Below are 15,252 nucleotides of genomic sequence, written 5' to 3'. Positions count from 1 at the left end.
CACCAGTAGTAATTTTTAATATTTGGAAACTAAATGAGACTTGACTTGTTTTTCAAAAGATTTTTTTGGACTTTAACGTTTTCAAATTTAAGGGAAGAGAATTCCAAAGTTTGGGTCCAGTAAAAGACATGGAATGCTGACTCACAGATTTACTCATGAAAGGTACGAATAAATCAGAACTACTTCTTCGGTTGGAGGTAGTTTTGACAAGTATGTCATTAAAGCAATTGGGCAGCGCATTATTATGGAAGTCTTAAGCTAGGGATAATATTTCAAATTTCATCATGTCTTCAACCTTAAGTATGTTTAGTGATTTGAAGTCAGGGTCTACACTATCACGTTTTCTTTTACCAAAAACTATTCTTAAAAAATTATTACAAAAACTCTGCAGTTTTGAGACAAGTGTTTCATTACCATGGAGCCAGACTGAACAACAATATCGAATATGGCTAAGTAGTAATGATTGAAACATTGCTAGTAGAGCTGATTGATCATGCTAGTAGAGCTGATTGATCAATCAATGCTTACTCAACAATACAGACATGCTTACGTCAATAGCTTCCGACTTTAATGTTCTTTACACAAAACAAGTTAGCAACCTCTAATGATAGAGTATACAAGCGTGTAGAACGCTACCGGTACGCTAATTAAACTACTGATATAATTAGATGTGAATTAATCTGTTCCGCTTGGACAGTAAGCGGAGAAAAGTCATTTGGGCGCAGAATGTTCTGGTCGCTAACGAGGCACGTCTCACGAGACACGAGCACAATGATTCAGCATAATTTGCTGGATAAAAACTGCTGCGCTGGCTTTTGAGTAAACAAAAACATGCTGCAATCTTGGGCTGCTGGGCGTATCGCTTTTCAGCTTTGTGAGGTTTTGTGACGATTTTTGCAACACATGATACAGTGATACTGATAGACTACCGTACTCATCGTGTTTTAAACTTTTTTAAAGGTTTTGCCCGCTGTCCAGAATTCTCCATTTTTTATTTGTTTGTATTGTCAGATTGTGGAGTTTTCGAAATAAACTATCTTTCGAAATAAACTAACGCAAATTTTGCATGCTTGCTTATGATTTTGTTTGCTTCCCTGATTCCATAATACCAGTAAGTTTTTATTTATTTGTTTTTATCAAATATTTTGTGGTCAGTTATTCTGATTTTAGAGTCGAAATAAACTTATATGTAGCAATTCTATGAGATGATTCCACAGTCTGACAGTGTTCGATCAGGGCAAGCAAATTAACAAAATGTCTTGTCGTCTTAGGTTACAGGGTTAGAAAGTGAGTGCCGATGCTAAAATGTATAACATTTTTGCGCTATTATAAAAGTTGAAGTTGCTTATCGCGCTGTCTGGTTGGTAAGGATACTTGAGCTATTGCTTCGGAACTTAAATTTCTATCATTCAAATTTCTAGTATATCGCAAAACCTTTAAATTAAATTGAAAATTACACTCTACAAAATGGCTGAAGCGAAGATAAAAACAGTCCAAGGTGGAATGGTAAATGAAAATATAAAAATGACTGGAAAAACTGTTCTTATTACGGGAGCGAATACTGGCATGGGACTTGCAACTGCAATTGATATGGGAAAACGAGGTGCAAGAGTGATTATGACAAGCAGAAATATGGATCGGGGAAATGAAGCCAAAGATACTGTGAGTTTTCAATTCTGTATTGATTACTGGATAAGCGATGTCTTCACATGATTATGACGTATTTCAGTATTTTAGGCTCTGTCTGTCTTATTTAATAATTGATGTCTTGTAAGCCTTCTACTTTCTTATGCAAGTAGTATATATATTATTACTGTATCAATTATTCAGTACATTGAAATAACTGCCATTCTAGCTTCTGATTAAAGCAATGTTTGAATACGGGAATATGATAGCTTAATCATGGTGAACCATGGCCTGCGGTCCGGTTACCAGTCCATGGACCATATGGGAATAAACCAGTTTCTCTGTGAACCATCCTATGATGACACAAAGTGAAAAAATCCTTTCGCCCATAATTATCATCATTATCACAAGATCCATCTCATGCAGGGTAAACTGCAACATTGTTGGTATAAAAAACATGATAAATGTATTCATTTTGACTGCGCAAGTAATTGTATCATGTTACAATGTTGTAGAATGTCATGTTTTTTATCTTTTTATTTTTTGTTATGTGAATAGTAGACATTTTTGTCTTTCAGGCTGTGAAAGAATCTGGTTCTGAAAATATTATTGTGAAACAACTTGATCTTTCTTCTATGGAATCAATTCGTGTTTTTGCAGATGATATTAATAAAACCGAGTCGAAATTGGATGTGCTAATCAATAATGCAGGTATCTTTGTGAACACTATGTGCTAGTGGGTAAAGCGTTAAACTTAACTATGCTGGCATTGCAGTTTTATCTCTCACACACTAATTCACCCAGGGCGTATTAAATTGAGTAAACAGCGCCAAACCGAAGAGATTGTAGTCCTTCCAAAATTCTCTGGTTCGACATTGCCTACCCAGTTTAGGTGAGGTGGTGAGCATAGGATTCAAACCCGAAATTTTCAAACTGCTAGCATATCTAAAAAACATTTTAGTCAGTGACCTCATTGCTGTCCTATGTGGGAAAATATCATCAATTAATCCTGTCTGATTTTTTACAGGTGTAATGATGTGTCCTCAGTCTAAAACGAAAGACGGATTTGAGATGCAATTTGGTGTCAATCATCTTGGACATTTTCTGCTGACTAACTTGTTGTTGGATCTGATCAAGGTATGATCAGTCAGTATTTGAGATGTGTTGAACTTTTTCAGTAAATTTCGAATAGCTCTGGAATATGGATGATTGTCTTTACTTTTCCTGAAAATTGCTACTTCCCTTTTATATCTGACATTCCAATTTTTTTTATAATTTTATTCGGATAACAAAGATCATCTCGAGCATCAGAAATTATGGTATTGTAGAAACAATAAAGTTAATGTTTGTTCGATGTTGAAAAGATTTTTTATGAATATATGCAGTTGAGTTTTATTGCTTGAAAAAGTTGTTTTTCATAATGCCATGTCAAAGGATGAAATAGCAAGAGCGAAGACAACTGTTGGAAGTGATTGCAAGAGTCTTGTTGCACACTAACACAAATACTTGAATACTTTGTGTGTTCAGAAAAGTGCACCCAGTCGAATTGTGACCGTTTCGTCTGCAGCTCATTACAAATATTTGGGTGCTGCAATACATTGGGATGATTTAAATCTTGAAAAAAATTACACTCCAACGACAGCATATGCTCAGAGCAAATTGATGAATGTTCTTTTCTCAAGAGAATTAAGCAAAAGACTTGAAGGTATGGACGCAATTGATCAATTTTACTTTGGTCGCTCATACCGGCAGAAAACATAATATAAAGTTAGGAACGAACGAGTACGCATGCGTCCATCCTTGAATCACAGTAAAAGCACAAAGCAAAAAAAAATAAATTTACATGATATAAAATCTGACAATGACTCTTAAATCAATTTTGGATGTTAAAACACTAAACAAAATATAAATAAGGGGACACATTTCGAAGAATTTGATTTATTGTGTGAAGTACTTATTTCAATATGGATATGAACGTTTTTTTTCAATAAACTGCTTAACTATTTTAGGAACTGGTGTAACAAGCAATTCATTGGAGCCTGGTGCAGTTAAAACAGACTTACAGAGACATGTGGGAACCCATGAAAATCCTACTTTCATGGATAGAATTATGGGTTGGGCAAATTCTTTGACAAGACGTTGGTGGAGAACTCCAGAGCAAGGAGCCCAGACACAAATATATTGTGCTGTTGCTCCTGAACTTGAAGGAGTCACTGGGAAGTTTTTTGCGTGAGTACTGTAGTTATAATGATTGACTGAATCAAAATTCATGTCCAAGTTTCGATGGAAATAATCATCTATCTCAATAATTTAAGTTTAGAAGTGTCCAATGTTAGGAATAAAATGTTATATGACGTAATCAGTAACAGGATGCTTGAGTCATTGACTCAACTCGAGTCTAATTATCGAAGATACTCCAAACATCTGAATAGAATGAATCAGACTCATCAATAACTAATTGACAACGAGACTCAACTCTGTGATTGTCTCTACTTGGGTGCCGGATTTGACTTAAGACTCGGAATCAGATAATCTGTGACCCGAATTTACTTGCAACTTGGGGTTTGGGGACTTCTACTCAACACTAGGTAAAATAAAATAAAAGTTCAAACTGATTTATTTGAGGCATTCGTGGTTATTCACCATCATAGACCAATTTTTTTTTTCAGTAATTGCAAACAAACTGGAGAATCTAACGATGCAAAAAGAGATGATTTTGCAAAAAGATTGTGGGACATCAGTGAAGAATATACAGGGTTGAAACAAAAATCAGAAGAGCAGCAGAAAACCGAGTCACCTAACGGTGGTGAAGTGCCAAAGGCAGATGATTGTGAAGTTGCACAGAAGGAGACATGATCTGGTAGCGAAGTTGATATTTTTTGTTTTCTTGTCTTGAATCAGCTAACTGTTCAGTGCTGAATTGGAATTTATTCGTGGTTCAACATAAAACCCAAGTAATAATCTAACATAAGTTTCTGCCACAACCCGACCCGTCAAGACATTTAATTTGGCCCTTGTCAACGTTCAGATTCTCCCCATGCGTTGAACCTTTCGCATAAGCGAGAGCTGCATTTTTTCCTCTTGCCTTTCACACGGCGCTCTAGTTGTCGCTAATGTATTTCATCAGTTAAGGGTTGCTACAACTTCTGTAAAGCTGATGTTAACAAAAAATGCTAGAACCTAAAATTTCAAGTGTCCAACATAAATGTTAAATAAATGAAAATTTTGCATTGGGAGAATTTTTCAGTTCGTTTTGTACATGAGAAAAACTAAATTTTTAGTGTGGCCTAGCTAAATGTCTGAAGTTGTTGGAGGGCCGCCGACAAAAAATGTTGCACACCCCTGCCTTAGAGTAATCGAGTTAATTCTGATTTAATATTGCAAGTGAATGATAATTAAAACTCTGTTATAGATCATTCATTTAATCATTGTCATTTTTGTGTATTGTTAATTTTTGCTGATATGTACAGTTTTTTGAGTTATATCGCTTTATGTTAATTTTTATTATTACAAACAGGTTAGTTTATATATGTGCAAAATGAGACATGGCTGCAATTCGATGATATGTGAAATTATTTCATTTAGACTTGACTTTTTTCTTGAGCAAAATCATGCCGTCTCTTTTCATTCGATCAAATGGTGTGCCATAGCTTGGATATCAATATCATATAATCAATATATACTCAATATATTTTGCACTTCTTCAAATAACTACTCAAATAACTACGCTATTTGGTAGGCTAGTACTATTACTGTGTCAACATGTGCATCAAATATTTAATTGTATTCTAACCTTCTGTCAAAAGTATTACATATATATCCGAACCCAGAACATACCATCCATTGACTTCATATTCTTACTTCGGAAATTTTCGCCACAATGTATCAAACTCAACTAGATGTTTATATCCATCTGGCTCGGAACGTCTGTCGCCCACAAAGCAAATACGAAATAACGTTTCAATACTTAATTGAGCCTGGTCTTCTTATTGCATCTTACCTCGTGTATGCAATAAATTACTACAAAACGAAATATATATTGGGCTATCGTGATTTAATTTTACCCAGCCTTGTCAAAAGTTATTTAATATCACATATCTATTTCAACTCGTAGTCATATTTGTCTATTTCTAAATTATTTGTGATGGGTTGCAATGCCAATCTGATTGTTTCCCATCTTAATACTTGTTCTGCGTAGTAATGTGTAAATCTCGCAGAAGTTCCATATGCATCCTGCTTTTTTTCTTCATCCTAATGAATTGAAAATATAAAATTGTATTACTGTTATGCCTATAATTCATTCAGGCTTAAATCGATTTTCAATGGTCCGATTCGTGTCCAATAACACTATTTTCAATGAATAACACCGGTAGTGTCTAATAACTAGCTTTCCGTGCAGTTTTCGGACAATGTAGGTGTACTAGAACTAGGCCAGTGATTCTCAAACTTTCCTGATCCGTGGCCTTCTACTGGCCACCGCTCTTCTATAAAAATACCTAGTTCGCATTACCGCGTCTCCATCAGCTATTTCATTTGCCACGTTTGATAACAAAAGCCAACAAACTAAAACAAAAATGGATGTATTACAGCCAAAGAACTAAACAAATTACAGTCAATTTGCTTTAATTTATTGTAGATGTCGCGAATAGCAACTAGTTAATCTCTCATTGGCCCTCTTGGGCGCAGCACTAAAATATCCGCCCAGATCTCTTTTACAGTGTTTTTATTTATCCGTTTTGCTTTGGTTTTCGAGAGACTATTTTCCAAACGAGACTAGTCAGGTGATATCGCATAATTGTGACGTAACAATAAAATAATTTTCTAGTGAATTTCTAAATTAAATTCAATTTCATTATATGAATCGTAAGTGATAAAACCAACGGTTATTTATTCGCTTTCGTTCGAGGCTATGCCGAAAATTAGAAAGATGGAGAGAGATAGTTACAATGAGGAGGGGGGAGAGAAAAGTAATGAAGTCAATTTTGATGAACCAAAAAAGCAGAAAAAGGTAAGTATTATTAGAAAGTTAGGATCTTTAAAAAATTCGAATTTCCGTCTAAATAAAATATCATTTTAATCAAAGAAATCGATGATTTAAGTTTTATGATGAATATTCGTTCGAAATATAAGAGAGTAATTAAAATGCTTCTTTGGGCGTATTTGGGAATCCAACGTTAAAGGAACATTTATATCGCTTTTGTATGAATTTAGTACGTTGAACAGGAAGGCAAACTTTATTATATCTTAGTTAGAGAATTTGCCTAGACATCTTAGCATAGTTACGTCATATTGGCTGAATGGATCCTTATTACGTCACAGTGAAACTGCAATTTTCCTTTCATTTAACCAACCCTGATGCGAGATGCAGTTTGAGATCAATATTTTCATGCTGCTGGTTCTCTCGCGCGTAACATAGGGTGCCTTTAGCTATACCCAATCTATTCTATGGCAGTGTTTATTAATATGTTAGCTCTGTACGCGAAACTACTCAATAGCATTGTGGTATTCATCCATAATCATCTATGCTAAGCCAGCGTGGCTGTGTACAAGCAACACCCAAATGGTATGATGATGTTCAACCACACATTTGCTTCGAACAAGGATTTGTAAAAGCAGCAAGCGATAGGGTGAGATGTTAGTATAAGAAGCGTCTTTTCAATTTTCTAGGGAAGGAACTATTCGCCCCTTTACGCTGGCAATTTTAGGAATAAAACTATAATTTCACGTCCCACATCCTCGCAAACAAGGATATTATTTATTTTAGAAAAAAGTATACAAACTCTGCAATTGGATACGTGGAGCATTTCTGGTGGGTATAATATATAGTTGAATACATTAGCCTTAGAATACGTAAATTTACCTACAAGATAGCGAGTATCTTCGGTGAGAATACGCAACAAAAAGAGACAATGCTGCACTGTGAAACTTTCACAGTGAAAGTGAAACTAAATTAAAATTTATGAAATGTAATCAAAGCGACGACTTTAATGTTGTCAGTAATACTCGAGAGCCCTAAGTAAGATGCTTTTATAGTCCGCAGAGAATGCAAGAATAGGTAAGAAGCTATTATGTTTTTGAGGAAGACAGACAGTCCGTGGCATTGCACCCTAAATGGAATTGTGGGCATGCGATTTTAAACAAAAATCCATAACTTTTTAAGCCCGATTTTAACTATTGCTATAAAACGTTTTTTTTAGTTATGCTTTGGCTGTTTCTGGGATTCAAAAGATGAAGAAAATGATTCTACATCAGTTCATAACTTCGACCACGCGGACGAAGATGGAAGGGATAATGTGAGTAGAAACAAATAACAAGAGTCCACTTAAATGCGTGAAATAATATTGAGATACTTATTTAGGTCAGCCTTGCATCGACAAATTCTTTGCAATTTCTCCACGGTACAAAAAGAAAAACAAAGAAAATCATAAAGGTGAGAGTTTACTCGTCTTGAGAAAGAAAGCAAATATTTCATATCAATAAAGGAGATGGTAAACTTTGCTTGCCTAAAACTGGAATTAAACCCGATATTTATTTTTAAAAAAGTACGGTTATATTACAATAAAAGGGCTATTTTTACATTAGGCCATTACAGCTTTAAAATGCATAATACCTTTCAAACTATCAAAATCAAACTTACTATAGATAGCTAAAATATGTCAATATGGATCCCATTTATTCTCATTTTCAGGATAACAAATACGCGGGACTCCCGATGATGGAAGCGGAGAGAACCCATTCATTTGAGGTATATCTTTGTACCTTATAATCTTTGCTATTTTCTTCTAAAGTCACTTTGATTATTTTCAATTTATTTAGAATATACCTGGCGCTGTAGTCGACGAAAATGAATTGGTCGTGTCGAAGATTGAGGTTTGTAAAAGTTCTTTCTTTTACAAAAAATAATCAATTTTTGTAATTTTTCATATTGATATCTTTTCACTATGTACAATTTGTACCAATATGTTTGTTTTACTTGTAAAAATCAGGGAAAATCAAGACTTCGACGACCGAAAACAGCGCCAGCTAATCGGAGAGAACCTGCGACAAGTCATTTTCCTCCGGTGGCATTCTGGACACCTGTCGATATAAAACAAGGCCAGATTTACCACATCAATCGTCAACTTCCTGATTTGAAGCTGCACATACAAGCATGCATCGAAGCACGAAGGATTGGGGTACAGTAAATACTACATGTCTACATGACTTGTCAGAAATGAGTCACAATAACCAATCTTTGTTTATATTTGTGTTATATATTTATTCTTTATTTCAGGGTAGACGTTTGAAACCACTGAAAGTTCCACATACGAGTAGATACAGGAATCTTCAGGTATGCTGCAACAAATAATTTTCATGTGATATGTACACAGCCCTACAAAATTGTTTGAATCACTAAAAACCTAACTTGGTAGCATAATAACATAATAAAAAAGCAGGTAAGCAATATCGGGTCATAGTGGCTTTGCCAGCATCTGATGGATATAACTTGACTATAGCCATATTCTAGGGCTCTAGGCTAAATGCTAGTAGCTAGTAGCTACCATAGAAATAAACTATTGGATAATGACAGGGAAATACTAGAAGAATGAGACCGAAGACTGCGCCATCAATTCGGGAACAGAAACCGTATTTACCACCGGTATCATTTTGGACTCCAATTGAGATCAAGGATATATATAAGATAAACCATGATCTTCCCAATTTGCAAGAGTGTGCCAGAGCTCGCCCAAAGTCACGAAGGGGCAAGGTATTTTTATCAATATTTTATTCAACCATTCATCCAACAACCACAGAGTTAGCACTGGCATCTACTTATACAATATACAATGTACTATTTTAGAGAAAGCGGAAAGCGAGAAAGTCAGCATCGGTGGAAGATCAGAAGGTATAGTAAAAAATTAAATGAATTATTAAACAAAGAGGAAAATAAAAATCTAATATATTATGTCAAAATATTATACAGATCAAAGCAGATGTCAAGGCTACACTTGCAAACTTAGCCGACCAAGTTGTGATGTTGGAAGAAGTAAGTTATTTAATCATTAGGAAAATTATGGAACAACAACGAAGTATTTCGAATATTAGAAATATTACGAATAAATATCTTTATTAAATTGACAATAAAAGTCAAATTACAACTATATTACAGATTAGAAATGACGTGTCTAACGTCATGGATTCCATGTTGAACGAAATCACTCAGGAAGAGGATATCCGTGATATACTGGAAAGTCCTGTTGATTTTTAGTAAGTTTAGATTCATATATTGTATAACTTCTATATCAGGTTGTGTTACGTACTTTCATTGTTTCGGTATTTCATATAGCACAATGACAAATTAAAGTAAGTTCAAAGTATTGATGCGCCACGTGGAATCAGACATTTTTCTAGTTGAAACCTTCATAAAAATATTGAAACAGAGTAATATGTAGCATATAATGACGTTTACGACTAACTCATTCTTCTGTCAATTTTGCCTATTTTCAATTAACCTATCTCTTTGCATACAGGTAACACAGGACATGTTAAATCTTGATGGATGAAAGCTGGAATGCTTTTTATATCAATAACATTTATTTATTTCGCTTTGTTTTTTTAATAAAAACCTTAAAAACCAGAGGTTGCTGCATGCTTATGTGGGTTCTTCAAAATTCTTCCTCAATAACAAACAAAAGCGCTCGGAATACAAAACTCGGAATTAATCGTCAAAGCAACAAAACATTGAGTCCACACAGAAAAACAGGAGTTGAACACAGAGGTCAAAAATTCGTGAAATCTTACTGTAGAATGAACAAAATAGCTTCTTTTTTATTTTTAATAAGCGGTACGATGAGATCTCAACTTATACATTGTCCGAAGTTTACTAAGCGTAATAAGATTAATTTACGGTTCTGGTGTTCAGAATATAATCAGACATATATATATAATATGCGATAGTCTGATCAACCGAAATTACACAAAAAAATTGAAATGACGATGATATGTTTACATGAATAAATGTCTCCCGATCCCTGAACCAAAAAAACTTTATCTGATTTACCATTGTAAAATTTTGGTTGCTTAATTTTGAGAATGTTTTGTTAGGTTGACACTTACAAACTGGTCTACTTGTTTCACAGTCATTACTTTGATTCAAAATATTCAACTAAGTGCAATGTAAAAATACATTCAGCTAAATTCGGTGGTATATCGCAGCTTTGGGGGACTAACTTTGGGTTACTGTAACGAATCAATAATCAATTTAATTTATTGGTAAAAGCTACATTGAGTGCAACCTTAGTAGATAATTTGCAATTTGTATTTAGACAATTTTTGGATTTTCACCTTAACCTAATTCTATTTGTACTTACGCATCTCAATTTTTAATGCCACCGACGGCACAGTCGTATTGAAATGTAGAGAGTATACACAGTACTCTCCATCCTTAGACTATTAGCGTGGTTAGAAAAACGATGTAATTATGTAGCTAATCTTTGCGCAAGTAACTTTCTATGGCGATATTTTTGTTCTTAAATCATAGATATAAATATAGTGGAATAAGTTGAACAGAAAAAAAATCCATTATTCTTTACAAATGACTACACGATTTTTAGAAAATGCATTTGTATAAAAGCTTGAGATATAATTTTATTGGTTTTTTGGAATTATTACCGATACATATATAGAGAGCGTTACTAATTCGATCCAGTCAAGCAGCTTTAGAACTGTTCTCGTCGCGTTACTTATGGACATGTAATCGAGGGCGCCAAATTGTCTGTGATGCCACTTCGTCCTTACTGAATAGCCTATGGCCTATGCTATAGGACTTAGGCATAGAGAAGATTTGAAATAGCCTTCTAGCGACTACTTCGCAAGTTCTGAAAATTTGAAACTAATTGTTTCAAATCAGTTTTTCTCTAAGAAAAAGTATTAGTAGTAATCAGTAGTTTATTTTTTCACCACACATGAAATACACTAAATGCATACGGAATGTAAAAGGAAACAAAAACGGATAATTCGAGGTGAAAGGAGTCGCGAAAACCAAAATTGGTTATCGAGCAGCGACACCTGAGCTAAAGTCTAAAAATGAATCATAAAACAATGAAAAAAGTCAAACAATGAATAAAAGAATATAAAGAAGTGAAAAATCGAGACGACCTGAATCCAGGAGACGCTCGAAATACAGAGAAGCAAAACCAAAAACGACTCCAAGCACATATGTGCGAGTAACTATGGGAACGGCAGCAGGAATGCAGTACAGTGCGATGACTGGATACCGAACCGATATCGCAGCGTTATGGAATTGATAGTTATTTAAACAGATTTTAAATATATCCCGGTAGGGATATTATGCCGATAACACGGCGTAATCATAGTTATAAATGTTTGCCAAGAGTTCGAATAAGATTGCATGAAGATTGCAAGTGCTGGGGTGCAAGAAGATTGCAAGTGCTGGGGTAAGTCGAATCGTCATTAATACATTACAGATAAAAATTATTCTAATCTGTGAAAAACAGGTTAACTCAACAAAGTAGATGGGGGTAACAATAAATAGCGTTGTAAATTAGTAAGCATACCGCTTGGAATCGTTGAGAATAGTAGACTTCCCTTCCCTAGGAAGTCAATTGCGTATGTCAGTTGGTATGTTAGTCGTTGGTTGCGTCCGGTATGTTAGTCGTTGGTTGCGTCGGATAATAATAATAATATTAAGTTTATTTCGACTGATAAGTTTATTTCGAAATGATCATTAACCTCTTGAACCCAGCAAGCCGGTTTACCGGCTTGTTTGAGTACGCTCTGTGCCCCGGCAAGCCGGTTTACCGGCTTGTTTTTCGTGTCGGAGGGAATCAACTTTATGATCTCGTATCTCAAGAACCACAATGAGTATTTAAATAAATTTTATATTGCATGAAAGCTTGTTATTGGGACTAATTATATTGTAAATATCGGTGCTCTAATATACGATGTTTCAGTAAAATTGTCAATTTGAAAGTGCGTATGAAATTATTGTATGATAACAAATATTTAATATGAAGAATTTCGACTTCTTGCCTAAATATCGACAGTATATGTGGAGAATTTGAATAGCTTTTTATATACGTATCCAAAACGATTTTACGATGAGCCATTCAACTTATATGTACAAATATATTAGATTATCTGTAGATTTAACAGCGACGCTGCGTCAAAATGATATTCTCATTGAAGAGAGGCTACGTCTCGTCACGCACAACTTTACGTATATTACGCAAATGCAACAAAACGTGACGATATCCGCAATAACGTTACGTCGAGATGTTATTATTTAAATGTCCGCAGGAAGTAATTAATTAACCCGATGCTACGCATTCAAAATTCGCACTATACGCCTTGACTTTGACTGCCCGCTCAAGCCCCATTAAGTTGTGGTTACGTGAACGCAATATGAACAAGATTGTGATTTTTTTAGCAAATAACGGAACATTAAAGGCCATGAAAAATGTATGTACATAAAAGACGGCTTGCTAAAATTTTCAAATTGAATATTGCACTTTGTTGTGCCCGGAACAATGAAGAACATAAAAATATTATGCAGATAAAAGACACATTCTAAATCCAATATTGCACTTTGTTGTACCAGTAATACCAATGGTTGTAGGTTTCGTTACCTATACATAGGTACTCATTACAGTATTTGCACTTATATACTGTCTCGCATCGTTTCAGCAACGCTTTGTCTTTAGCAGCTGGATTGGTTTTTTGGCAATAATGTAAATTTTGCTGCATACGACGCATCTATTATTAGAACTGGCGTTTTGCGGTTGGCGACGCATATGATCTTGTTGGAATAAGAGTTGCTCTTTCTGCATTATTAGTTCTCTCAGATATTGATTCATCCACTTGCTTCGCCTAACATTCGTACAATCAGATATTTTGATCTGCAGAGCAGGCAAGTACTTATTTTGGTTGATATTTGAACAAATACTGATGGGCGAATAAAACATTTTCCACGTGAAATTTTATATGACGATATTAACTTTCCTTCACTTCGCTATTACTGAACGCAAAACTCTACGTCGGACTTCAATCCATACAGGGTTAATATCATATCGAATCTCGGCGACCGATGTCCCACTGAGAACGTCGTCGTGAAAGTTATCTTGCGCATTTTGCCACGCAATACGTTTCGAACGTACTTATCAACATCTTCATGACGTTAGTCACGTGATCGACTTTTGCGTAGCTGCGTAATCAGTGCGTCATGGCCACTTATCGAAGTTGTTCACCCGACACAATGATACACAATTGAATATTTAAATATAAAATTGGTTATATGGCAGCCACAATAGTAATTCGAATATCAACGAAAAGCTTATAAAGAACTCTTTATGAACATCAATTATTGGCAGTATATTTTGTACCAAAATAATAAAATTTCAAGCCAAAACTCACGTACATGCAGAAAAATCACTGTTAGATTAGGGTCAATTTTATTAAATTTGACAAAATGTATTTCAAAATGGAAAATACATTCTGAATGCACGATAAAATTTCCTTTCGATTGAAATGTCACACAACGTGCTACCTATAATTTATAAAAAGTTATAAGCGTGCCAAATAGCCAGTATTTAGACTTATTTTATTGTTCTACCGATACGGCGCCGCGAACCTTCAGGGTGAGCGAGTAACTTCGCTCAGAGCCGTCAGAGTTCAAAGAGTTAATGATTTCACCGAAAAACTTCAGTTCAGTATGTTTCATGCTTGGCCAACTGCATAAATTATAGAAGCGCACTCTTGTGTTTAAAAATTAGCCATTGCTTTTCCACAAATATGAAAATATTATGGTTTTGTTTTTATTCCTTGGTCCAAAAAAAAAATCGACAGAAATACAATGTGCTGGGTATGCATCCGCTAGGTGTCGCAACACCACTATGTTATTTTTGACCACTGTTCCCTCCCATACCGGTACCGTACGCACGCTTGTTGAGCTAACTCGGAAATGTTTTTAGCGCGATGATCAGGTGATGAACAAAATGCCCTTTGGAGTATAGGATTTACAGGATAGAATATAGCTAGGCTATAACTTTGAAGATAGTTAAAACACAGAAACATCTCTAAATGAAAATAGGACGTCCTCCAATTGAGAAGCAGATTTAATATTGCACTCATTTAAAAAAAGTTGAGCCATAAAGTGCCGTATTTGAAGACATGACTTTTTTCAAATGTCTGGAAGTGGAAAGTTAATCTGGTTGAGATGTTATTGGTGAAAATCGCCAAGATTCATTTCCAAATACTTTGCAGTCAAATCTGTACCCGTACCGTACCGGTACCGTATTAGTCTAGACTAAATTTAGATAAAATCGACTGATACCGGTAGGCCTATGCTGGAACCAAAACTCCATCTATTAATGCTGTAATGGCTAAATTTTTCCAATTGCTTTCTAATTGTCTAACCTTCAATTGCCTGTTTTTACTAATTTATTAGCGTCTGCTCTGCACTTTTCTCAAATCTGCAAATAAATTGGCGGATGGACCCAGGTATGAGCTTTGCAACACGAATAAATTGGAATAGCTCGCTTGAACCAGATTAAACTAAATAAAAAACTTGTTTCGATGGCCGCACACCATTCAAATTTGGCAGTTGGCACTTCTCCGCGGGTCACACAA

At 35.0% G+C, this 15,252-nt stretch overlaps 2 protein-coding genes across 2 annotated transcripts; both read left to right on the top strand.

Moving 5' to 3' along the window:
* Nucleotides 1-969: 969 nt before the first annotated feature.
* On the top strand, nucleotides 970-6,634 carry LOC120347111 (retinol dehydrogenase 14-like). The gene is made up of 7 exons (XM_039416957.2): nucleotides 970-1,111; nucleotides 1,422-1,662; nucleotides 2,205-2,337; nucleotides 2,654-2,763; nucleotides 3,154-3,331; nucleotides 3,636-3,855; nucleotides 4,296-6,634. Exons 2-7 carry the CDS (start codon nucleotides 1,468-1,470, stop codon nucleotides 4,480-4,482), a joined length of 1,023 nt encoding a protein of 340 aa, XP_039272891.2. The 5' UTR covers nucleotides 970-1,111; nucleotides 1,422-1,467; the 3' UTR covers nucleotides 4,483-6,634.
* LOC120325521 (uncharacterized) lies at nucleotides 6,502-10,245 on the top strand. The gene is made up of 13 exons (XM_039391638.2): nucleotides 6,502-6,634; nucleotides 7,391-7,435; nucleotides 7,824-7,919; nucleotides 7,985-8,056; nucleotides 8,315-8,371; nucleotides 8,443-8,496; nucleotides 8,613-8,801; nucleotides 8,900-8,956; nucleotides 9,197-9,373; nucleotides 9,467-9,511; nucleotides 9,590-9,652; nucleotides 9,776-9,873; nucleotides 10,137-10,245. Coding segments are annotated over exons 1-13 (1,053 nt in total). The 5' UTR covers nucleotides 6,502-6,535; the 3' UTR covers nucleotides 10,138-10,245.
* The last annotated feature ends 5,007 nt before the right edge of the window (nucleotides 10,246-15,252 follow it).

Source organism: Styela clava, chromosome 1 (assembly GCF_964204865.1).
Source record: "Styela clava chromosome 1, kaStyClav1.hap1.2, whole genome shotgun sequence".
Classification (NCBI taxonomy): Eukaryota; Metazoa; Chordata; class Ascidiacea; order Stolidobranchia; family Styelidae; genus Styela; species Styela clava.
This window is presented reverse-complemented; position numbering and strand designations above follow the sequence as displayed.

Bases quoted from the DNA above. Each gene is read 5' to 3' on its own strand.
- LOC120325521 (XM_039391638.2), top strand. From the start codon at position 6,536: ATGCCGAAAATTAGAAAGATGGAGAGAGATAGTTACAATGAGGAGGGG. The intron at 8,057-8,314 runs GTGAGAGTTTAC...TCTCATTTTCAG, and splicing joins AAACAAAGAAAATCATAAAG to GATAACAAATACGCGGGACT. The intron at 8,802-8,899 runs GTACAGTAAATA...TCTTTATTTCAG, and splicing joins TCGAAGCACGAAGGATTGGG to GGTAGACGTTTGAAACCACT.
- LOC120347111 (XM_039416957.2), top strand. From the start codon at position 1,468: ATGGCTGAAGCGAAGATAAAAACAGTCCAAGGTGGAATGGTAAATGAA. The intron at 2,338-2,653 runs GTATCTTTGTGA...GATTTTTTACAG, and splicing joins TGTGCTAATCAATAATGCAG to GTGTAATGATGTGTCCTCAG. The intron at 3,856-4,295 runs GTGAGTACTGTA...TTTTTTTTTCAG, and splicing joins GTCACTGGGAAGTTTTTTGC to TAATTGCAAACAAACTGGAG.